This window comes from Nerophis lumbriciformis, linkage group LG28 (assembly GCF_033978685.3).
Source record: "Nerophis lumbriciformis linkage group LG28, RoL_Nlum_v2.1, whole genome shotgun sequence".
Taxonomy (NCBI): domain Eukaryota; kingdom Metazoa; phylum Chordata; class Actinopteri; order Syngnathiformes; family Syngnathidae; genus Nerophis; species Nerophis lumbriciformis.
Window position 1 is genome coordinate 20,696,347 of NC_084575.2, and position 24,160 is coordinate 20,720,506.

General features: G+C 39.1%; 1 protein-coding gene and 1 long non-coding RNA gene across 2 annotated transcripts; both read right to left on the reverse strand.

Moving 5' to 3' along the window:
* Positions 1–1,853: 1,853 nt before the first annotated feature.
* On the reverse strand, positions 1,854–3,503 carry LOC133570961 (uncharacterized). Its single transcript, XR_009810258.2, has 2 exons — positions 2,635–3,503; positions 1,854–2,561 (listed from the first exon to the last, which is right to left on the reverse strand). It is a non-coding gene; the product is annotated as an uncharacterized lncRNA (long non-coding RNA).
* Positions 3,504–4,150: 647 nt separating this feature from the next.
* On the reverse strand, positions 4,151–20,154 carry taf4a (TAF4A RNA polymerase II, TATA box binding protein (TBP)-associated factor). Its single transcript, XM_061923836.2, has 15 exons — positions 19,101–20,154; positions 15,033–15,166; positions 14,714–14,833; positions 14,320–14,403; positions 12,871–12,993; positions 12,711–12,800; positions 12,419–12,631; positions 12,159–12,300; positions 11,203–11,305; positions 10,430–10,599; positions 10,212–10,342; positions 9,208–9,333; positions 7,032–7,088; positions 6,823–6,945; positions 4,151–5,251 (listed from the first exon to the last, which is right to left on the reverse strand). The coding sequence occupies exons 1-15, from the start codon at positions 19,624–19,626 to the stop codon at positions 5,093–5,095; spliced, it is 2,301 nt and encodes a 766-aa protein (XP_061779820.2). The 5' UTR covers positions 19,627–20,154; the 3' UTR covers positions 4,151–5,092.
* Positions 20,155–24,160: the final 4,006 nt, after the last annotated feature.

Below are 24,160 nucleotides of genomic sequence, written 5' to 3' on the forward strand. Positions count from 1 at the left end.
AGCATCAGCTGTTTCTCACTTTACACATGGAGGAGAACAGGAGCTGAGCTATCATCAGTAGATAATAATAATAATCACTCCACAACCCCTATTGACCTGTAGGAGGCAGGGCAGAGGAGCACATAAAGTGAGAGGGGAGAGGCCTCTACTGGAAAGGTGAGTAGGAGAATAATGATACATATAAATATTAAAACCTTTTTTTTTTTTAAATGGCTTATCGATAAGCCATTTGTTTTATTTATTTCTGGGTGGATCATGTTGACTATTGGTCCTCCTAATTGTCAATCATTCTGGTGATGTTACGTAAGGACATGTATGTATGTATATATATATATATATATATATATATATATATATATATATATATATATATCATTTATATAATAGATTGTATTTGTAATCTACTCTACATTTGATTCCAAATCTCAAAGTGCTACAGAATTACAACCATTGGCGTTGTTAGGCCTATTTTGGCGTTGTAATAAATAAATAAATAAAAAATGGCTTATCGAAAAGCCTTTTGTTTTATTTTATATATACATACATACATACATATATACATATATATATATATATATATATATATATATATATATTACGTAACATCACCAGAATGATTGACAATTAGGAGGACCAATAGTCAACATGATCCACAACATCCTCTATCCATCCATCAATTTTCTACCGCTTATTCCCTTTGGGGTCGCGGGGGGAGCTGGAGCCTATCTCGTATACCTTTAAGACTTTCATATATATATATATATATATATATATATATATATATGTATGAAAGACTTAATATATATATATATATATATATATATATATATATATATATAAAAGAAAAACCCAGGCACCATCTTTGTAGTCATTTTTCTCCTGCGTGGACTTCCGTCTTCCTTTACAATGAGTGAAGCTGCACGAAACCTTGTGTCTGCAATTGTAAATAATTTAGTTTTTAAGTTTTGTGTATTAATAGCTGTTGTATTGTTATAGGATGGCTTGTTAAACATTTCATAGGATTTTCAGAGGGAGGAAAAACCAAGACATTTAATATAAAATGTAAAATGAATAAGTACATAAAAAGAAAAAAATGGTTAAAAGCCATCGTCCCGGAGAGCATTTCATTTCGTCCTGTGCATTTTTTTTACCATCCCCGGGACGACGGGACGACGTTAATCTCAAACCCTGGAAGTTACATTTTATTGTTTCAGCATTGAAATTTGAAGATGGTCCCTCAGCTCTTTGACAGCTTTGGCTCTTTTTCAGATCAGCAGACAGACTCTAAATCTTTCTTATTTACAGTATATATAAACGTTTCTCATTTCTATTCAGACTTCCATATATATTTAATTTCCTTAACGACTTGCCATAATATATATATATAAATATATTATATATAAGCCAAACTATCCCATACTTGCCAACTCTCCCGGATTTTCCGGAAGACTCCCGAAATTCAGCGCCTCTCCCGAAAACCTCCCGGGACAAATTTTCTCCCGAAAATCTCCCGAAATTCAGGCGGATCTGGAGGCCACGCCCCCTCCAGCTCCATGCGGACCTGGAACTTTGAGAAAGGCTAAGTTTGCAGTTATCAATACAGATACTTTTGACTTGAAAGGTCATGGTTATTGAATAACTTTGTGAGTGTGCCAGTAGTTAGTTGATTAGGACAATGAAAAGACAGGAAAAACAATTTCATCCAAATAAAAGCACATTTATAAACAAATAGAACAGTATAAAACAATTTTGTAAATAATTGAAATAATTCCCTTGTTATGTTCTACAGTTGTTTAAGTCACTAGTGTAAAATAACCAACATGCAACAATGTAACAAAAGTGTAAATCTAAAATTTTTACTATTTTGATTACATGCATATATTTGTAAAAAAATAAAACCAATAGAGCAGATAAGGGGTGGGGCAAAGTGTAGTCACAGAAAACTCGAGTAAAACTCAAGTAATTTAATGAAGGCCATCAGCAAAAATAGTTTTGTCCATCATGCGAGTATTTATCAGATACCAATACTCACCTTGGTATCGATACCGTCAATGTCGATACACCCGCCCCTAGTTACTAAACACCTCCTCCTAAAAAGTGTTTAAACTGTAACTATTGTACTTATTACACACCACGAATCTTAGTTGTAGTTTTTATTAGCAAATTTAGAGGTGTTGAATTCGCCATGTAAAATGGCCAATGCTAATATCAGTAGCATGTATATGGCATATCCAATGTAAATTAGCATCGAACTAACTTGAAAAGGAGAGCCTTTCACTTTACACGTCCCACCAGACTGTTCACTAATCAAGTAAGCCGATAAATGTATAATCCCACCCTGAGGAACCAAAAAAAAAAAAGATATTTCAAAAGAGCGTCCTTTAATGTTCGCAAGTAAGGACAGAGTGATGTTACTTCCCTCTGGCAAGCTCTGGGTGTTTACCCAGCACCCTCAGGTGCAGTGACTGAGACGTCGCTAGGCAACCTCATCATCCTTGTTGCTGCTCTGCCTACGGCGCTCAAGTTGGAGCTTATGTGGATTTAAGTCTGAAAGAGCAGCACTGCAGAGTAGAGGAAGAGGGATTACCATGAAAAATATTGGATTGGGTTGAGGAACAAGGAGTGAAGTCTTACCTGTACCACAATCTCCACCAACACAATCAGGCTTGGACATCCATGTATGTGCCTACAACAGAGATGACATTTTTATAAATTAGGCTGATTTGTAAAATAGCAATTACCGATATGTTTTCCTTACTTTTGTCCATTTTGTCCACTAAAATTTACCTAGCTAGTTTTCTTTCTCCATGAAACACACCCATGTAACTTCATGTGACTTCATTGTGATGGTTCTGACAAAATTAACCAGTGATTGGCGGAAAACATCCAAACCTAAAAATCAAGAGGATTTATATCTAAGATTTAGATTTAACATTTAGGTGTAGATTTAACATTTACATTTCACATTTAGGTTTAGATATAACGGTCACAATTTTATTTAGATTTAGATATAAGGTTTAGATTTAAAAATGTAGGTTTGGATTTAATATTTACATTTAGATTTAACATTTAGAAATGGATTTAACATTTAGATCTACATTTAGGATCAACATTTATTCTAAACTTAAATGTGATGAAAATAAACTAAACTCAAGAAAAATTAGTCAAATGTGAGAAAAGTTAGCTAAATGTGAGAAATATATCTGCTAGAAAAGTGACTTTTTTTTTTACACACTGTACGCCATAAAAAAAAAGGCTCAATCCAATTCCATCCATCCATCCATTTTTATTCTCATTGGGGTCGCGGGGGGCGCTGGAGCCTATCTCAGCTACAATCGGGCGGAAGGCGGGGTACACCCTGGACAAGTCGCCACCTCATCGCAGGGCCAACACAGATAGACAACATTCACACTCACATTCACACACTAGGGCCAATTTAGTGTTGCCAATCAACTTATCCCCAGGTGCATGTCTTTGGAGGTGGGAGGAAGCCGGAGTACCCGGAGGGAACCCACGCAGTCACGGGGAGAACATGCAAACTCCACACAGAAAGATCCGGAGCCCGGGATTGAACCCAAGACTACTCAGGACCTTCGTATTGTGAGGCAGATGCACTAACCCCTCTGCCACCGTGAAGCCCTTCAATCCAATTCAATATGCTAAAAAAAATATTTATATTTAAAGAAAAAACAGCATGCATGTCAGCAAGAACATCTTTTTACCTTTTACTATGCAAGTTTGGTCTTTTTTCCTATTTTTGCTGATTTTCTTTACTATTATTAACATTTTAACGATCTGTTGTAAAAGAAGCTATCCCCACCCTGTTGCTCCTTAAAGTTGTTCGATTTTGACACTCATAACCATGAAAATGGCTTCTAAAAGACATCCTTACCAAAGAGGACTGACTCAAGCAAGTTTGTGTTTAGTTGTTTGTTCTGCTCATTCGCGCTTGGAGACTCATATTCATGTGTCTTTACAGTTGTTGGATGATTAAATCGAGTTACCCGTGTACAGGGAGATACAAAGACTGTAAAAGGGACTTGCATGATTCATAAGCAGTCAGCTTTGCCAGGTTTGTAGATGTTTCTAATACAATGCTGACCTCTGGTGGAGCATGAAAAAAATGATATTTTGTAACTTGGACAACAAATTTACTGCAAAATGGTGATTTATTCAAAATGTGCAATAGAGAAACATTATTGTAATATATGAGTAACTTCTTTCAGCTATTAAAATATATAAAAGTAAAGTTCTTACAATGGGCAATAGACATGACAACTTTTTAAATAATTGCTTGTAAAAGATAAAAGGGTGACCGGTAGCACACTTGATCTATGCAGGTGGGGATTATATGTCAATCAGAAATAGCAAACTGAGGTCAGATTTTAAAAAGAAGGTATTATCAATCAGATTCAGGGCGATGACTAAAAATGCTCTCTGACATTGCTGATATCAAAACTTATTTCACATACATAAACAATATTAAAAGAAATAATAAAAAGCACTCTTCACACCCAAATAATTAAAAAAAACTTACCAATCACATCGTCCGCAGGTGGATGCACTATTTAAAATTTGATGTATATTCAAAATTAAATAAATAACTACACATTTATTCAAGCACAAATCAGTAAATAAATACGGCGTATGTATTGGTAGATTTTGTGGGAATACAGCAGAAAAATATGGCTTGCAGTTAGGAAGGCAACTCAGTAGGTCACAGTTTGAAAGTACTAATAATTGAGTTAAGTACAAGATCATTATTTAATAAGAAATAGCATATTGGGGGTCTGTCAAAACTAAAGGAGATGTTCAGTGCTTCCAATTCTAATGCACATACCAACAATAAGAAAATCAACCAGTGAGTTACAGTGCATACTTACCTAATTTTGGATGTTAAAATAATAATAAAATAATCCAGTTTTCTCTGCTGCACAAAGTCCATTGCTACTCAGAAAGTAATTGAGTCTTTAGGGGGGGAAGTGGAGAGGCGAGTCAATAGATCGTAATATGACAATGTGAAACCACAACTCCAAACAGGAAGTGGTTGCTCTCGCCACAGACTCCCCCTCCTCTCATCTTGTCATCGAACCTATTTGAGAAAGCCCTTGTAGAGGAAATGGGAGTTACTGGTAAACCTCTCATTCTCCAAACAGAAGAGTAAGTCCCTGAGATTGACGCGTGTGATGCGTTGCCGTGTGGGTCTGGAACCTGTTGAACCAGCACCTCCTGACAGAGAAGAAGATGATCCCTGCAAGGAGAAATTATTTAGTAACAATGAATTTGAGGTCTGCAATGAGGTGGCGACTTGACCAAGGTGAACACTGCCTTCTGCCCAAGTGCAGCTGGGATAAGGGCAACCGCACTTTTCTGGCAATTTTGCCTATCATTCACAATCATTATGAGAGACAAGACAACAGACGTGTTTTTAAATGCATTCTAACTAGTAAATAAAAGTCCACTTACAATCTAGGTGGTCCTCTATTCTGCCCATAAAGCCCTCTAAATAGAAACCACCAACAATACCCCATTTACATTTTTTGACTTGAATATTAACCAAGTAATAGTGATATTGTTATTATAAGCGCTAACACAGACAAACTATTTATATCATAGGGAGGTAAGTAGCTTGTGTGGCTATGTTGACACCATTGGCTGGTGAAAGTTTATTCTAGATTATAAATCATGCCTCTCACCTGGATAGCAGAAGGATGAGGACATAATCCGACAAGTTGGTACGCTTTGGCAGCCAATTTAGACTCGGAAAGGCGAGAAAGACACAAAAAGATGTTTGGTTCCACCCTCCTTTTTCTTCACGAAGATTATGAGTCATTCTTCATCTAAACGGAAATATATGAACATCCTAACGCTAACCCTAACATCCCTAACCCTAACCCCATCCTAGTGACAGCAGACATTGTATAGTAACTAACGTTGTATTATGTGTGTGGGCTCTCATGGTGTCTGCAATGAGTAATCGGTTATGTTGTCGAAGGAAAAAGCGAACATTGTAATGCGTTTTTGAAATTAATGCATCACCGTATGCTTAAAATAAGCAAAATATGCAAATATTACATGTTATGAATGTGCCTGTTACTACATTACATATACTGTATAACAGTGGTTCTCAAATGGGGGTACGCGTACCCCTGGGGGTACTTGAAGGTATGTCAAGGGGTACGTGAGATTTTTTTTAAATATTCTAAAAATAGCAACAATTCAAAAATCCTTCATAAATATAAATAAAAACCTATCTTTTTTTCCAAATAGTTCAAGAAAGACCACTGCAAATGAGCAATATTTTGCACTGTTATACAATTTAATAAATCAGAAACTGATGACATAGTGCTGTATTTTACTTCTTTATCTCTTTTTTCAACCAAAAATGCTTTGCTCTGATTAGGGGGTACTTGAATTAAAAAAAATTTCACAGGGGGTACATCACTGAAAAAAGGTTGAGAACCACTGCTGTATAATTACAGTGTGTACCGGTATATAAAACCTTGATGGAGGTCTTTCAATGTTTAAACGCTTTATAGGCAGAATAGAGCAACTCCCATTGGCTCCATTTGATCGCATTTATTTATGTTTTAGAGTGCATTAAAAAAAAGTGAGCTCGTCTTACATACGGATTTTGAATGATATGCAAATTCCAAAAAAAGTGCAGTTCCCCTTTAAATTGGTATGAATTGTAGGTTAAACTATGGCATAAAAGCTGAGGAAACTATATCAGGGTTTTCTGCTTCAAATTGCAATAAAGACAACTAGACAGTTCCTTACTTGACAGAAGTGTGACTGTAACTGCAGTAAACATTACTATACCTCAGCTATAGCAGAGGAAGAAGGCGAGTCCAAAATCTTTTTCTTTTTTCTCGGGCCGATGGCTGCCAAAGCAGTCATATTGGCCTCCCTCTGTCTCATCTGAGCCTGCTCCTGTTGCTGCATCTGAGTCAAACACATATGCAAGCATGGGCATTAATTACACTGCATTTATTTACACTAATAAAAACAGACTTATTGACTCCGCTTACCTCTTTTGCTTTTTGTTTTAGACGGAGCTGCTCTGGGTCTTCTTGACGAGCTCGGGACTACAATAGCAAAAAGATTGAACACCAATACATGTTATATTGTCAGTAGAAAATACTCAAGACAAGATAGTATAGGACTGATTAAACACATTTTAGAATATGTTTAAACTGTATTGTTAACACATCACAACTACGTGAATCTCATTAAAAGGTTAGAAAATGCCTTGAGTGGATTATTTGTTTTTTCTCGTTAACATACAATGACACAATCAACAAAGTTGTAACAAAACCTGGGTTTCATATGAAGTCATATCCGTCTTTCCTTTGCAGCTTAATTAACACGATAGTCACGAATCTTGAGCGTAGCATTAAAACAAGTGAGAGTAGGTGCTGTATTGCTGTTCTGTTCTTGGGTGTTCAATTTGTTCAAATAGAGAGATAGAAAAGAGCTTTCAAAGAGCTTTCAAAGAGTCCCAAAAGAAGTGGTTCATCCATCCATCCATTTTCTACCGCATGTCCCTGAGATAGGCTCCAGCATCCCCCGCGACCCCTAAGTGGTTCATAAAGCTAATAAAGTCAGGGAAAAAAACAGAAGTGCGTAGAAGGAAATGGCTCTTAAAAATATCACTTTCATCATCTTGTGGAATACAGTTGGACGAGCATGCTTGTGTCTGATCACTTGTAAAATGCTGGTTTGAAAAACTTTGTGATGCAATCGAGTTTATTCTTTACTATATTAGTATGGTTTGATAGCAGAATTAAAATTAGTAAAAGTACAGGAGATCGCATTAGTTTGTGTTCTTTTGTGGTTTCTATGCCTAAATATTACTACGAAGACCTGGTTGTGTAAATAAACTAATATCATGTTAAGTCCTAATAATAAATATTGTAATTGTTGGTTTAATCCATCGTATTTTCATCATCCATTTTCATAACAGAAACTCCAAGCTTAGTTGTTGTGCAGGAAAGCAAAGTGCTCTATTCGACACAGATAACCACATTATAGCATCTTTGGCGATATTTGTTAGCATCAAGAAAACATCCTTAATAGTATTAATAAAGTAGATTAATAAATCTCTCGTAGGCTCAACAGCATGTACTATATCTTGATATCGCTAGCAAACATTGCGGAAAAACAGGGACATATATAGCTAAATAATGAGACTTAAATATGAATTTCACCGCATAAAAACAACTGCAGACATGAATTGTAGAGGACAGACTAATATTTTTAGCGGGAAATCAACTGCAAACAAACGTATCCATGTTATCATTAGCGTTACGATCACAGCACTTAGGTCAATCAAATATGTTTCTTACCAAAAACCGATGCACAAATAGGTCCAATTTATCATTCACAGATTAATATTTAGTTTGTGGACACCTCCAGATGTAAAGAGATTATGTGCCTTCAGCTAATTACCGTAAGTTTCAAATGAAGTGAGGTTGTAGCAAACAGTAACGTCAATCCTACCATTTTCTACCGCTTGTCCTTTACGGGGTCGCTGGAACCTATCTCAGCTGCATTCGGGCGGTAGGCGGGGTACACCCTGGACAAGTCGCCACCTTATCGCAGCAAACAGTAACGTATTGGTGATGAAAAATTGTTTAAATCACTAAAAAAAATTAAAAAAAATAAATACACTCCATCCCATTTTAAATATTTTTTTCATGATCGCTTGTATATTTGCCTCTAAAACTTTCAAATACACCCAAATCTGAACTGATTCGGGTAAACAGTAGCTTATTGGGACTCTACACCATCGCCTGAAACCCAGAAGTGCCAAGATGTGCCTCTCGGGTCACGTGATTGCAACAAAGCTATCGGTAGTCATTTTGAATAATGTTAACAAGCTTCAAAATCTAGTTGATGGTACACTGCAATGGTGTCTCTTGTGTGGGACTGCTAACTTCAGTAACGTTTGAGGAATTTTACCTTACATTTTATCTAAAATGATAAAAACTAATTTTAGGACATGATATTATAGTTGCATTTTTAAAAATGTCAGTAATTGCAAAATGATCATGTTTCTCCAAATACAACATTGTCTACTAAAAACATTTCATATAACATTTTATTATAGACAGCATTTGAAGGTATTTGTCCTTACAATGTGAAAGGTTCATTATTGTCCTAAATCAGATACACAGATGGGAATTTATGTCACTTTTGTTGTACCTTAGCTGCCTTCAGAAGAATCTCTCTCTCCTGCTCTTCTTTTTGCTGTTTCTCTAACTGGTCCAGCTGCTCAAAGAACTTGAGTTGGGCACGAACATCACTGGTCTGTTCATGGTTATCCTCCTCCTGCCAGCAGATTAGTAAAGTTAAAAAAAATATTCAGATAAAACTGTGCAATCAAAAAGCCCTAACATCATTTAAAATGTTCACTTCTCTTTTGGAAATGAGATTTTACTGCAGTGATTCTCCCGATAGCAAGTCAGGAGTTAAGACATTTATTTTCTCCCGGTTGTACCGCCACCTGGAGCCTATACCATCTGATTTGTGGGAAATAGGCTAGGTGCACCCTGGACTGGTCACCAGTCAATCGTCGCGCTTAAATACACAAACAACCATTCACATTCTCACTGATGGGCAATACGAGTCTCCAAGTAACTTAAATGCACATTTTTGGAATTTGGACAAAAACCCATGCATACCCAAGCACGGGAAGAACATGCATATTGCAAACCAAGATTTCACATCTGGATTTGAACACAGATCCACCTGGCTTTGAGGCACATGTGCCAAGCACAATTCGACTGGGGCAGCTTGGCTCGGTTGGTAGAGCGGCCATGCCAGCAACTTGAGGGTTCCAGGTTCGATCGCCGCTTCTGCCATCCTAGTCACTGCCGTTGTGTCCTTGGGCAAGATACTTTATCCACCTGTTCCCAGTGCCACCCACACTGGTTTAAATGTAACTTAGATAATGTATTTCACTATGTAAAGTGCTTTGAGTCACTAGAGAAAAGTGCTATATAAATATAATTCACTTCACTGCGTAGCCCAGTTCAAATACTATACATGTAAATCAATAAACATGTACTGCATGCTAAACAAATTGTTCTATTTGAGCAAGAACTTCACTGTGTTACAACTGCAATAATGTTATGTCAATTTAAGGCTAATTACTTGTACAGGGAACCCTGCAACATATAGTGAATACAATAAAGCTATGAACCAACCTTGAAATTGCCATTTTTCTGCTGAGCGACAAAGGAAACCCTTTCCATCAGATCTCGGAGTCTGTGCTGAGTAGCATGCGAGACAAAATTGATCACATCTGCACTGAAGTCTGTCATTTCAAACCTGCGGCCTGGAATAGAAAAAAAATGTAAACGTTACTCTGAAAAGGAAGAGCACCCGCACAAGACATAGCAGGAAAAGCACATGAATGTCTTACCAATCTCCAGCATTCTCCTATGCAACACAGCACAGGAAAGAAAAGCCTCGTCCTTACAGGAATGTGTCACGACTCCTACATGTCCGGAGTTGGTTGCTAAGATGTTGGCGCTTTCCTCAGTTAGGTTCACTCCAGCCATGGAGGCTACATCATTGATGTCATCGTCATCTCTGCAAAAACACATGCAGATTTGATGAATGCATGCCTAAACATCCTGGGTTAGAAAAGCACTGAGGTTTTAAAAAATAGCAATTAAAGGTCAAATTGGCTTGGTGCAGGACCATTTAGATCAAGATAAAGTGGGTTATAAATATCAAAACAGCATCTATGCGTTAAACAAAACCATGATTCAAAGTAAAATACAGTGTCTAGACATGTACTACATATATGTTTCTTCACAAAAATTATATATTTTGTTCATCTCCTTTTTTTTGTTTAGTTTGTGCATTCAAGTAGGAGTCTCATCCGACCATTTCTCTACTATTCAGTTGTTTACATAAAGCTGATGTGCATTAGAATACATACATTTCTTCACGGAATATATATATATAAAAAAAAAAAACAGGTTTCATGTGGTTATGAAGAAATCAGAAAACGATAATATAAAGAAAATAGAAACTGTTCATTTTGGATGTATGTTTGATCTGATATAAATTTGATTTGTTTCCATCCCAAACGATGACGGTGACAACAATAATCCTAAGGACAGTTATTCATAAAACATGTATGATTCCCAAGTTTATTTGTTTGATGTAATTGCATTACATTCTTACTTGAAATTACTACTAGCTTCTTTCAGCCGACTCCTTTGAGCAAGAGTCAGGACTGCAACAGAGCTTTGCCTTGAAACATGTGACACCTGCGACTTCACAGGATCTGCCAAAGAAAGAATAGACAGTCTACATCATGTGTCCCCAATCTTTTTTGCACCAGTAACCACATTTTTTACAGACCGGCCTTCCTCGTGTTGCAGATAAATACAGCAAAAATGAGTGCATGAAAAATGTCCTACAGCAAGACACTTCACCCACCTTGTTTCCATTGCCACTCACACTGGTGTATGAATGGGAATTAATGTTTGGTGGTGGTCAGAGAGAGAACACAGGCGCAAATTGGGAGCCATGTTTCCATGAGGTCTACCCCAGGGCAGCTGTGGCTACAAAAGTAGCTTACCACCATGTGTGAATGTGGAGTGAATGAATGATGGGTTCTCAGTGCTCACTGTAAAGCGCTTCGAGTGTCCAAAAAAGCGCTATATAAATCTAACTATTACTATTAATATTATTATTTTATTTGTATTACTATATGAGTGGCTGTGTATTTTAATTTTACTGGTAAAGTCTGATGTTGGTGCTGTCTAACTTAACTTTTAATGAACCTTGTATGCCATCAACCTGCCGAGGACTGCAGATGGAAATTAACCTTTGGCTACAATCTGGCACTTTTACATTTTATATGTTCATTAATGTGCATTGTCCAAATGGTGACTTCCTAACAGGAGTTGTATTATACATCTGTTAAAAAGTATTTTAGTGTGTCTAGTGGGACAGGTAAAAGTTAAGTCAAAGAAAATCTTATTTAATGTTTCTGTGCAGCCCGGTAGCAAATGTGTCACTGACCAGTGGTTGGGGATCCATTAATCTACATCAACGACAGAAGCTACAGTACCTTTATATAATAAAAGCATACATACAAATAGAATTGGTTGATTTCAAAGTAATCTCCTTACATTGTTGCAGCTCTTTTAGCTGGACATGTGGCTGTCCCAGCATGATGCGACCAGGGACCTGATTCCTGAGACTCACCATGGGGGACACTGCTAAGGGGACCTGAGATCTCAGCATTGCTCTTTGTTGCTGAGGATGGAGGACCTACAAAGGGTTATGATTATTACACAAAAAGTCATTGGATGTACAGTTTTATTCTCAGGGACATTGTTTGCATTGTAAAATTATGACATTTAATTGAAACAATGTGGCAGATACTTACAACTGACTGTGTCTGTCCGGGCTTGCTAACATTTGGCTGAAGCTGGGGTCTGTTGATTTGGGCTGTGAGCCGAGGAGCATGGCTACTCAGCACCACTGAGGTGGGGCTTGGTGAGGTGGACAAGACAGAACCAGATGCTGGCTGGGGTAGCTGACTCTGCTGGATGAAGGCAGTAGAGTCTGGGGTAAGTTGCCTCAGGGCAGGAAGATTTTTCTGCAGAAAAACAGGCAAACGTTTAGAAATGATATAGACTCATGGATGCCAAGAGAAATGGGGACATACGCCACCTTACCTCAAGGAAAGGCACTAAGTATGGCTGTGGCGAGGAGTTAAGCTCTTTATACAGTCTGCTGGTGAATTCCTCAGCTTCCAGTTTATTCTCCTGACCGAAGAAAAGCTTCCATTATTGTACAGTATGATTACAGGTTAATACCATAAAACCTTGTACTCACCAGCAGGTCTTTAACAAGCTGTTTCACACTGGCAGCAGCCTCGGATGATCGCTTGCCAGTGCAAGTAAGCTTGATCAGTGTAGACAAGAAGTTCCTACATTTGTTTACATTCTCCATTGTCTCCTATTAGGAGTAAAGGACACATTTAGATTCTGTTTGACTTTGTTTTTCTATACTGTACATCAGGAATATTCATCTAAATTGTGTTGGGTGCCACATTTACAGAAAGCTAAGGACCAGGAGGCCTAACTTATCCCTTCGATATTAGTCTTATTTTGTATATTTCAGAGAACCAGCATCCTCTATAGTAGACATTTGATTTTGGGCTATTTATTTTGTCAGTTACAGAAGCGCTCTGCTGTTTTTAAGGAACTTTAAAAAAAAATGTGAGTCTCCAGTTTTTTTAACTGACCTTGCCGACTACTAGCGTAGGCCAAAATGATAGAGAGGACCTAAAATGGAACCTTCAGAAACACTTCTAGTATAATTAAAAGTGCTGTTTGCAACTTGTTCACAGTAACATTTTTAAAGCAAAAACTATAACAAACACCATTGACTAGTTTGTGTTTCCATTAGTGGTTTAACAGAACACATCTGTTAAAACAGTCTATACTTTTCACAATTACTAAGTTTGTGTAGTAAAAATGTTTACCGGCCTAAATAAAATGATTGGTGTTAAAGGCAGCCACTCACCTGGTCTCGTCAACACAAACGCGCAGGGAGCGCGTGCACACATACAAAAGCAGTTTAAGAGAAGCAATGAATGAATGTTGTTGGTATGATAGAATATACATTCAATGACAGCTCACACTAACTATCCAAATTGCTATTATTAGCTAACAACAACCAAAGTTAATGTTGTGCATGTGTTCTGTAGGTAAGTACTTACATCATTACGTCCTAGAAGCCGTAAGAGGGCGGGATATATTGTATAAAATACATTGGAAAGTTTGCACCCTCAAGACATCGGTGTAATTGTTGCAAACAGCACCTTTAAAAAAGTTTAAAAAAATACTATTGGCTGCATCTGAAGTAATCAAGCCACAGTAACACCTTTGTTACATAAATCACATTATGAAAAAACATTCTAACTGCCAAAAAGGAGAGGACTTTAAGGCGTGCCTTGAAGAAGACCTCAGTTTTGGAAATCACAAATTTGGACCCCAGTGTTTATGTTTGCGATCAAGGTTAAATTTCAATGTGCTTACAGTGGTACAAGTTTCTCTACACAACTGGAGCACTCTGGTGTTTTAGGAATTTGCTGCAAAAATGTTTGTTTCCCAAGTTTTGAACTGAAACCTGGGTGCTGGTCTGGCGTCATTCCTGGGCCGGATTTGGCCCCCGGGCCAGGAGCTAAATAACCCTGCTGTACATCGTAGTACATACAGTAACACCTCATGAACACTAGACTATTTGCAAGCTCTATCTCACCCGAGTGGCATGACTCACTTTACTCATTGTAACTGATGTAACTGTGGTGCCAGCTGTTTGAATCCTTTGGGTTATTCCTGGTACTGCCGTCCCCACTGAACTCTAAGGGAGAGGGAGAGGACATTAATTATCATAATTGTATTTAATTGAATCCTTTAAATGTGCTTTTATAAACAATGTCTGCAGATCAATTTTAAACCAAAGTCATCTCTTAATTATCTCACCTGATTTGTGTACTTTATCAATTTTGACCAGCTTTTAATTTATGTATTAGAAGACAAAACAATATGACAAATGCATGTACAGCATCATCAGAACATTGCATTATTTCATAAGGTTGCTAACATACCCACATACTGTGTAGTGTACACCACAAAATACTTTATTTAGGTGACACATTCAATAAGGTTACCTGAAGAATAGGAGGTCTATGAAGCGTGGTGGTGGCAGACAGTGTTGATGGAGTTGGACAGCCCGGTCGAATAATGGTGGTAGGAGCTGTTTGTCTGCTGATGATGTTATTTCCAGGAGCCTGTCAAAAGACAGAAACAGTAACATATTATCCACTAAACACTTTCCCATCAAATTGTGCTCTTACTCGCCACCTTAATGTGGGCACATCTTCACAATCCGATAAGATCTAATACCTGGGTTTTAGTTAAATCGATGCCTTGACAAAGATAATTTATACTATCAGAGTCGCACTTTGCACACCCCAGTTGTAATATTACCTGGCCTGGAGACATATTTGTTGGTGGCGCACTCCGAGGCACCATGCCTCCTTGAGCCTGTGCCTGCATCTGGGCCAGGGCTTGCTGAGGAATCATCAACAACTGTCCACTCTCGCTGCGCACAAGCACCATCCCTGTAGCATGTTAAAGTACATATGATGCTATTGCCATTATATAATCCAAGTATAAAACAGACGCTATAAAGTTAATTTTGCAAATCAAACAAAGATATTCAAAATATCCTTACAGATGGCCAGGTCAGATATTATTAATGTATTCAACCAGATTTGAGGTTTATTTGGTGAATCTATTTGGTCTTTGGGGGACTTATACGCTACTAATGTAAAGTTAGGGTTAATCTGGTGAAATTTCAGAAATAACCTAAAATGAACTTTTACATGACAATTTATTTAACATTTCTCAACTTCTGATTAACTTTGCTCCAATACTTTTAGCACAACTGGATGTTCTCTAACAAAAAGCTTAACAGCCAAACTCTTAGCAGGTGACCTTTATTTATTTTTATTTTCATAGAAAAGCATTTTCTAGTTTCTACAGTATGTATCTTATTTCATTGCAAACTGCTGATGACACTGTGACACGCTAAGCTCAGTGGACACTTCCCTCTCTGTAACCATCCTTTTGAAACCTCGTAATAACGTACTCTTTATCAGTTATGTGTTGTCCTAGTCTCATAATGTCAAAATATGATTGACATGATAACAGTGATGATGAAAAGGGTTGCTTAAATACAAATTGTAATGCAGGAGTCCCCAACTTTCATTACTCTCAGAGCAACTTTGACAAAAAAAGGCGAGGTGAATAGAGATGTGACGTTCGCAAACGAGTAGTGGCTCTTTCAAGTGAACACGAAAAGCGTCTGAAAATGTTCATTGTTTTGTTAAGTCGCCTAGTTTAGGCATACACACACACCAGGTAGGGTAGTGCAAGTTTGCATTAACTTTATTTACGGTGTTGGCCCTGAGATGAGGTGGCGACTTGTCGGGGGTGTACCCCGCCTTCCGCCTGAATGCAGCTGGGATAGGTTCCAGCCACCCCTGTGACTCCGAGAGGGACAAGCGGTAGAAAATGACTGGATGGATGGAAATATTGTACTCATTTTAATATTCAATATTTTTTATACAGAGTATTCTAGATTTATTATTTATAGGTTAATGTTTCCTGTATTGTTAAAATGATGTTTGTATGGCATATAGTTTTTATTGAGCCAAAAAATGTCTTGGGTGAGAGAAAATTCTAAACAATGATCTTAATGTCAAAGCAATGAAATAATTATGGAATGTGTACAATAAAACAACCCAGGTAAAATATAATAATGTTTTACAATATTTCCGATTTGATTTATTCACATCCAAATCTGATTTTATAACACACCAGGGATTATTTCCTCCATAAGAACAGGTAACTTATGTAAATATCTAAAAATAGAGAGATGAGAGAACATACAAATAGAGATATTCAACTAAATTGTTTAGGGGCCACATTTCCAGAAAGCTAAGGACAGGGGGCCAAACTTCTCCATTCACTATCAGTCGTATTTTGTATATTTCACAAAGCTGGACATTTGTAATTGTAGAGAAGTTCAAAATAATTTTCCATAAGGTAAGCGAGTGCATTTTCGGTTTATCTTGAAATTTTCACTTGGAAGCCAAATATCCCTAACTTTCTGTAAGTTTTGTGTGTGTGTGGAATGTGCAAGAAACACTCAGTGGGGAGTATTAACTTTATTTACTGTGTTGGCCCTGAGATGAGGTGGCGACTTGTCGGGGTGTACCCCGCCTTCCGCCTGAATGCAGCTGGGATAGGTTCCAGCCACCCCCGTGACACCGAGAGGGACAAGCGGTAGAAAATGACTGGATGGATGGGTATATTGTGCTCATTTTAATATTCAATATTTTTATACAGAGTATTCTAGATGTATTATTTATATGTTAATGTTTCCTGTATTGTTAAAATTATGTTTGTATGGCATATAGTTTTTATTGAGCCAAAAAAATGTCTTAGGTGAGAGAAAATTCTAAACAATGATCTTAATGTCAAAGCAATGAAATAATTATGGAATGTGTACAATAAAACACAACCCAGGTCAAATATAATAATGTTTTACAATATTTCCGATTTGAATTATTCACATCCAAATCTGATTTTATAACATACCAGGGATTATTTCCTCCATAAGAACAGGTAATTTATGTAAATATCTAAAAATAGAGAGATGAGAGAACATACAAATAGAGATATTCAACTAAATTGTTTAGGGGCCACATTTCCAGAAAGCTAAGGACAGGGGGCCAAACTTCTCCATTCACTATCAGTCGTATTTTGTATATTTCACAAAGCTGGACATTTGTAATTGTAGAGAAGTTCAAAATAATTTTCCATAAGGTAAACCGAAAATGCACTCGCTTACCTTGAAATTTTCACTTGGAAGCCAAATATCCCTAACTTTCTGTAAGTTTTGTGTGTGTGTGGAATGTGCAAGAAACACTCATCAGTGGGGAGTATTAACTTTATTTACTGTGTTGGCCCTGAGATTAGGTGGCGACTTGTCGGGGTGTACCCCGCCATCCGCCTGAATGCAGCTGGGATAGGTTCCAGCCACCCCCGTGACACCGAGAGGGACAAGCGGTAGAAAATGACTGGATGGATGGGTATATTGTGCTCATTTTAATATTCAATATTTTTTATACAGAGTATTCTAGATTTATTATTTATAGGTTAATGTTTCCTGTATTGTTAAAATGTTTGTATGGCATATAGTTTTTATTGAGCCAAAAAATGTCTTAGGTGAGAGAAAATTCTAAATGATCTTAATGTCAAAGCAATGAAATAATTATGGAATGTGTACAATACAACACAACCCAGGTAAAATATAATAATGTTTTACAATATTTCCGATTTGAATTATTCACATCCAAATCTGATTTTATAACATACCCGGGATTATTTCCTCCATAAGAACAGGTAACTTCTGAAAATATCTAAAAATAGAGAGAGGAGAGAACATGCAAACACAGGTATTCAACTTAATTGTTTTGGGGCCACATTTCCAGAAAGCTAAGGACAGGGGGCCAAACTTCTCCCTTCACTGTCAGTCGTATTTTATACATTTCAGAAAGCTGGACATTTACAATTTTAGTTCTAAATAGGTTTCCATAAGGTCAGCGAGTGCATTTTCGGTTTATCTTGAAATTTTCACTTGGAAGCCAAATATCCCTAACTTTCTGTAAGTTTTGTGTGTGTGTGGAATGTGCAAGAAACACTCATCAGTGGGGAGTATTAACTTAATTTACTGTGTTGGCCCTGAGATTAGGTGGCGACTTGTCGGGGTGTACCCCGCCTTCCGCCTGAATGCAGCTGGGATAGGTTCCAGCCACCCCCGTGACACCGAGAGGGACAAGCGGTAGAAAATGACTGGATGGATGGGTATATTGTGCTCATTTTAATATTCAATATTTTTTATACAGAGTATTCTAGATTTATTATTTATAGGTTAATGTTTCCTGTATTGTTAAAATGATGTTTGTATGGCATATAGTTTTTATTGAGCCAAAAAATGTCTTAGGTGAGAGAAAATTCTAAATGATCTTAATATCAAAGCAATGAAATAATTATGGAATGTGTACAATAAAACACAACCCAGGTAAAATATAATAATGTTTTACAATATTTCCGATTTGAATTATTCACATCCAAATCTGATTTTATAACATACCCGGGATTATTTCCTCCATAAGAACAGGTAACTTCTGAAAATATCTAAAAATAGAGAGAGGAGAGAACATGCAAACACAGGTATTCAACTTAATTGTTTTGGGGCCACATTTCCAGAAAGCTAAGGACAGGGGGCCAAACTTCTCCCTTCACTGTCAGTCGTATTTTATACATTTCAGAAAGCTGGACATTTACAATTTTAGTTCTAAATAAGTTTCCATAAGGTAAGCAAGAGCATTTTCGGTTTATCTTGAAATTTTCACTTGGAAGCCAAATATCCCTAACTTTCTGTAAGTTTTGTGTGTGTGTGTGGAATGTGCAAGGGACACTCACCGGGGGGGAGTTGGATGTTTTGTATACTGGGCTGACCGGTGGATGTCACAGGGAGCCTGGGCGACAATATCTGTTGCGTCAAAGTTTGGATCCCACCTGGACCGGCAGATCTAGGTGCATCAGGAGTGGCAGCGTGCTGCGATGGAGCCAGTGCTTTGGTGGGGGGCTCTACCTTCATCCTGTACGGCTGAGCACCTGTCTGCCGTGCGGTCTTGACAACCACCGCCGGATTCTCGCCATTGTTCCCGTTTAAAGTTGGACCCGATTGCGCCGTGTGCATAGGGGGAGGCCGAACGACAGTCACCGTGGCTCCCGACGCCGGAGTCACGGTCGCCGTCGAGGCGATGACACCTTGAGAGTGGGGGAGAGCAGTCTGGATGACAGTGGGGGCCATGATGGCGGTGCTCGGCTCCTTGGACACCATGAGTCCGGCGCTACTGACAGTTGTGGCCGATGTCACGGGACAGCTGCTTGTCACTGACGTCCCGGCGGGAGGGAAAGCGCTTCCCGAACTGTGACAGTTCATGTTCGATGACCGAAAAGCCCACTTCCGCTTGACGAGCAAGGGGAGATAAGTCACGCCAACCCTGATAATAAGTGTTTTGTCAGCGTCGTGTCCCGTGGTAAAGTCCGTCGACTAACCATGCGGGCGTCGTTACGTAGAGACCCCATTTACTTAACTTAAAAAGGAGGAAAGTGACGGGGCCATGCCACTCATCAGCCCCCCGTCAGCTCGTCCCTTCCTGTCCCAGGCGAGCAACACACTATTTAGGCGTTACAACGTACAGTACCTGCCTAGCCACCTTCTTGACAACAAAAAAAGTCCCGGGCTGAACGTTTAACCGCTACAGCACTAACAAAGTGTCTTCCCAGTGGTTATTGTGAGACGAGAACAACAATGGTGAGTCTACAGAGCGTACGACGTGACAAACTACGGCTTTATTCACCTCTGTGTGTAATATAAGATCATCCGGGAGACCAGGCGCGGCCGCCATCTTTACTCTCCCGCAAGCTAGCGAGAAGTGACTGCCAGAGAGGGACTGATTTGCGCATGCGCTGAACCTTGCTGAGTTGTGATTGGCAGTTCCGCAGAGTAGAAGGCGGTCCCAACGTCTTTGACGTTAAAAAAAAAACGGCCTCGGTAGTTTCCGTCAAATAATCCGATTCCAGGCGGCCTGTTCCGCATTCAATATTGCTCACGGAGTTTTAAGTATGTTTTGACAGACGAAGAAAAAAAAGGGCTGCGCTGTTGCGTCACACGGCTGTCATTATTTACTGAGTGTACGTGCGTCTCTTTACATATAAAATAACAAAATAAACTATTTGCGCGGATAGTAACGCCTGATTTAAACAGGCCCGACTGCCGCGACAACAACGCAATAGAGCGTGAAGCAGTGAAACAGTAGTACTATTACGTCACTTGTGAGGAACTTGATCAGAAAACAATGCATATCACTTCCTGTTATACATACATAATGTGTTTAAGGTATGTTTGGTCGTTGTATGTGTATTGTGCGTAGTTATAACGTAATAAAAACAAAAATAACAAAATTAACCCCCGGGGTGCGTTGGTAGAGGGAAACAAACTAACCCTCGTCAAACGCAGGTGGCTGAGCAGCACAGTGACGTCACTGCCGATCTTATAAATCACACAGGTGCCCGTAATTGCACGTCGCCTTTGATAAATATCTTTAATTTTTTTAGTTAGCCTTTATTTAACCAGGTAAAATCCCATTGAGATCAAAGATCTCTTTTCCAAGGGAGACCTGGCCAAGAGGGCAGCAGCAAGGCTACATTAAAAACAGTAAACAACACATAAAACATCACATTTACAACATTAAAACTTGCTCAAATAACACATGTGCATACAGACAAGGTAGACTGCAATCCTTTCACAGAAGCTTTAAACTCATAATGCAACAAGGGTTTGAAGTTGAAGATTCGATTGTAGGTTATTCCAAGCCTTCGGTGCTGAAAATCTAAATGCTTTAAAGGCCTACTGAAATGCGATTTTCTTATTTAAACGGAGATAGCAGGTCCATTCTATGTGTCATACTTGATTTTTTCGCGATATTGCCATATTTTTGCTGAAAGGATTTAGTAGAGAACATCGACGATAAAGTTCGCAACTTTTGGTCGCTGATAAAAAAGCCTTGCCTGTACCGGAAGTAGCAGACGAGTAGCGTGACGTCACAGGTTGTGGAGCTCCTCACATCTGCACATTGTTTACAATCATGGCCACCAGCAGCGAGAGCGATTCGGACCGAGAAAGCGACGATTTCCCTATTAATTTAAGCGAAGATGAAAGATTTGTGGATGAGGAAAGTGAGAGTGAAAGACTAGAGGGCAGTGGGAGCGAGATTCAGATAGGGAAGATGCTGTAAGAGGCGGGTGGGACCTGATATTCAGCTGGGAATGACTAAAACAGTAAATAAACACAAGACATATATATACTCTATTAGCCACAACACAACCAGGCTTATATTTAATATGCCACAAATTAATCCCGCATAACAAACACCTCGCCCCTCCCGTCCATATAACCCGCCAATACAACTCAAACACCTGCACAACACACTCAATCCCACAGCCCAAAGTGCCGTTCACCTCCCCAAAGTTCATACAGCACATACATTTCCCCAAAGTCCCCAAAGTTACATACGTGACATGCACATAGCGGCACGCACGTACAGGCAAGCGACAAATGTTTGGAAGCTGCAGCTGCATGCGTACTCACGGTACCGCGTCTGCGCATCCAACTCAAAGTCCTCCTGGTAAGAGTCTCTGTTGTCCCAGTTCTCCACAGGCCAATGGTAAAGCTTGACTGTCATCTTCCGGGAATGTAAACAATGAAACACCGGCTGTGTTATCCGGCACAACAGTCAAGGGGTGCATTCTACGACGGGGGTGCGTTATCCGGCGCAACACCTGCCGCAATACACCGTTTCCCACCTACAGCTTTCTTCTTTGCTGTCTCCATTGTTCATTGAACAAATTGCAAAAGATTCACCAACACAGATGTCCAGAATACTGTGGAATTTTGCGATGAAAACAGACGACTTAATAGCTGGCCACCATGCTGTCCCAAAATGTCCTCTACAATCCGTGACGTCATGCGCAGGCGTCATCATACCGAGACGTTTTCAGCAGGATATTTTGCGCGAAATTTAAAATTGCACTTTAGTAAGCTAACCCGGCCGTATTGGCATGTGTTGCAATGTTAAGATTTCATCATTGATATATAAACTATCAGACTGCGTGGTCGGTAGTAGTGGGTTTCAGTAGGCCTTTAATGAGTAGTCTTGCCATATTGTGGGGTCTCTGTCCGCTTAAACGTCGTTGTATGTGTATTGTGCGTAGTTATAACTTAATAAAATACATACTTGCCAACCCTCCCGAATTTTCCGGGAGACTCCCGAAATTCAGCGCCTCTCCCGAAAACCTCCCGGGACAAATATTCTCCCGAAAATCTCCTGATTTTCAGCCGGAGCTAGAAGCCATGCCCCCTCCAGCTCCATGCGGACCTGAGTGAGGACAGCCTTTTTTCATGACGGGAGGACAACAAGGTGACAAGAACTAAATCATCCAGACTAGAGATAAACTGTATTATTATGTTTATCTTACCTAAAAATAAATATATTTATTAATTTAAAAAAACAAAAACTAAATACATGCTAAAAACATCAAAATTAATTGTATTTTTATTTGTATTTTTTCCTGACTCCTTATTACATCCAGCCATAGAATTATACATTAAAATAAACATATTTAGAATCAGCACCTCCAAGTCCGAGTCCATGGTTCTCACCCGGAAAAGGGTGGAATGCCATCTCCGGGTTGGGGAGGAGATCTTGCCCCAAGTGGAGGAGTTCAAGTACCTCGGAGTCTTGTTCACAAGTGAGGGAAGAGTGGATCGTGAGATCGACAGGCGGATCGGTGCGGCATCTTCAGTAATGCGGACGCTGTATCGATCCGTTGTGGTGAAGAAGGAGCTGAGCCGGAAGGCAAAGCTCTCAATTTACCGGTCGATCTACGTTCCCATCCTCACCTATGGTCATGAGCTTTGGGTTATGACCGAAAGGACAAGATCACGGGTACAAGCGGCCGAAATGAGTTTCCTCCGCCGAGTGGCAGGGCTCTCCCTTAGAGATAGGGTGAGAAGCTCTGTCATCCGGGGGGAGCTCAAAGTAAAGCCGCTGCTCCTCCACATCGAGAGGAGCCAGATGAGGTGGTTCGGGCATCTGGTCAAGATGCCACCCGATCGTCTCCCTCGGGAGGTGTTTAGGGCACGTCTGACCGGTAGGAGGCCACGGGGAAGACCCAGGACACGTTGGGAAGACTATGTCTCCCGGCTGGCCTGGGAACGCCTCGGGATCCCCCGGGAGGAGCTGGACGAAGTGGCTGGGGAGAGGGAAGTCTGGGCTTCCCTGCTTAGGCTGCTGCCCCCGCGACCCGACCTCGGGTAAGTGGAAGAAGATGGATGGATGGATGGATAAACATATTTGAAATAATTGATTTTAAATTATCATAATAATTCATTTAAAATGACCATATTTAATTATTAAAATAATTGCTTGTTTATCAACAACTTTAGCATTTTATTCATTATATTTTGAAACTCTCAGAAGCCAAGTTATGTTATATTCCTTAATATTTATTTATGCAAGCTTGAAGTATCAATTATCTAAACACAGTTTTGTTTGCATATTTTCAGGATGTAGATATATATATATATATATATATATATATATATATATATATATATATATATATATATATATATATATATATATATACAGTATGTGTGTATGAAATACTTGACTTGGTGAATTCTAGCTGTCAATATACTCCTCCCCTCTTAACCACGCCCCCAACTACGCCCCGCCCACCCCACCCCGACCACGCCCCCACCTCCCAAAATCGGAGGTCTCAAGGTTGGCAAGTATAAAAATAAAAATAAAAAATGTAACCCCGCCCATGGGTGTGCGCTGGTAAGGTAAACAAACTAACCCTCGTCAAACGCAGGTGACTGAGCAGCACAGTGACGTCACTGCCGATCT

Excerpts from the sequence above, each read along its gene's own strand:
- taf4a (XM_061923836.2), bottom strand. The coding sequence starts at position 19,626 with ATGAACTGTCACAGTTCGGGAAGCGCTTTCCCTCCCGCCGGGACGTCA. Across the intron at positions 12,632-12,710 it reads ACTTAGTGCCTTTCCTTGAG|AAAAATCTTCCTGCCCTGAG; the intron begins GTAAGGTGGCGT and ends GTTTTTCTGCAG. Across the intron at positions 5,252-6,822 it reads CTTCCTCTGCTATAGCTGAG|GGATCATCTTCTTCTCTGTC; the intron begins GTATAGTAATGT and ends TTCTCCTTGCAG.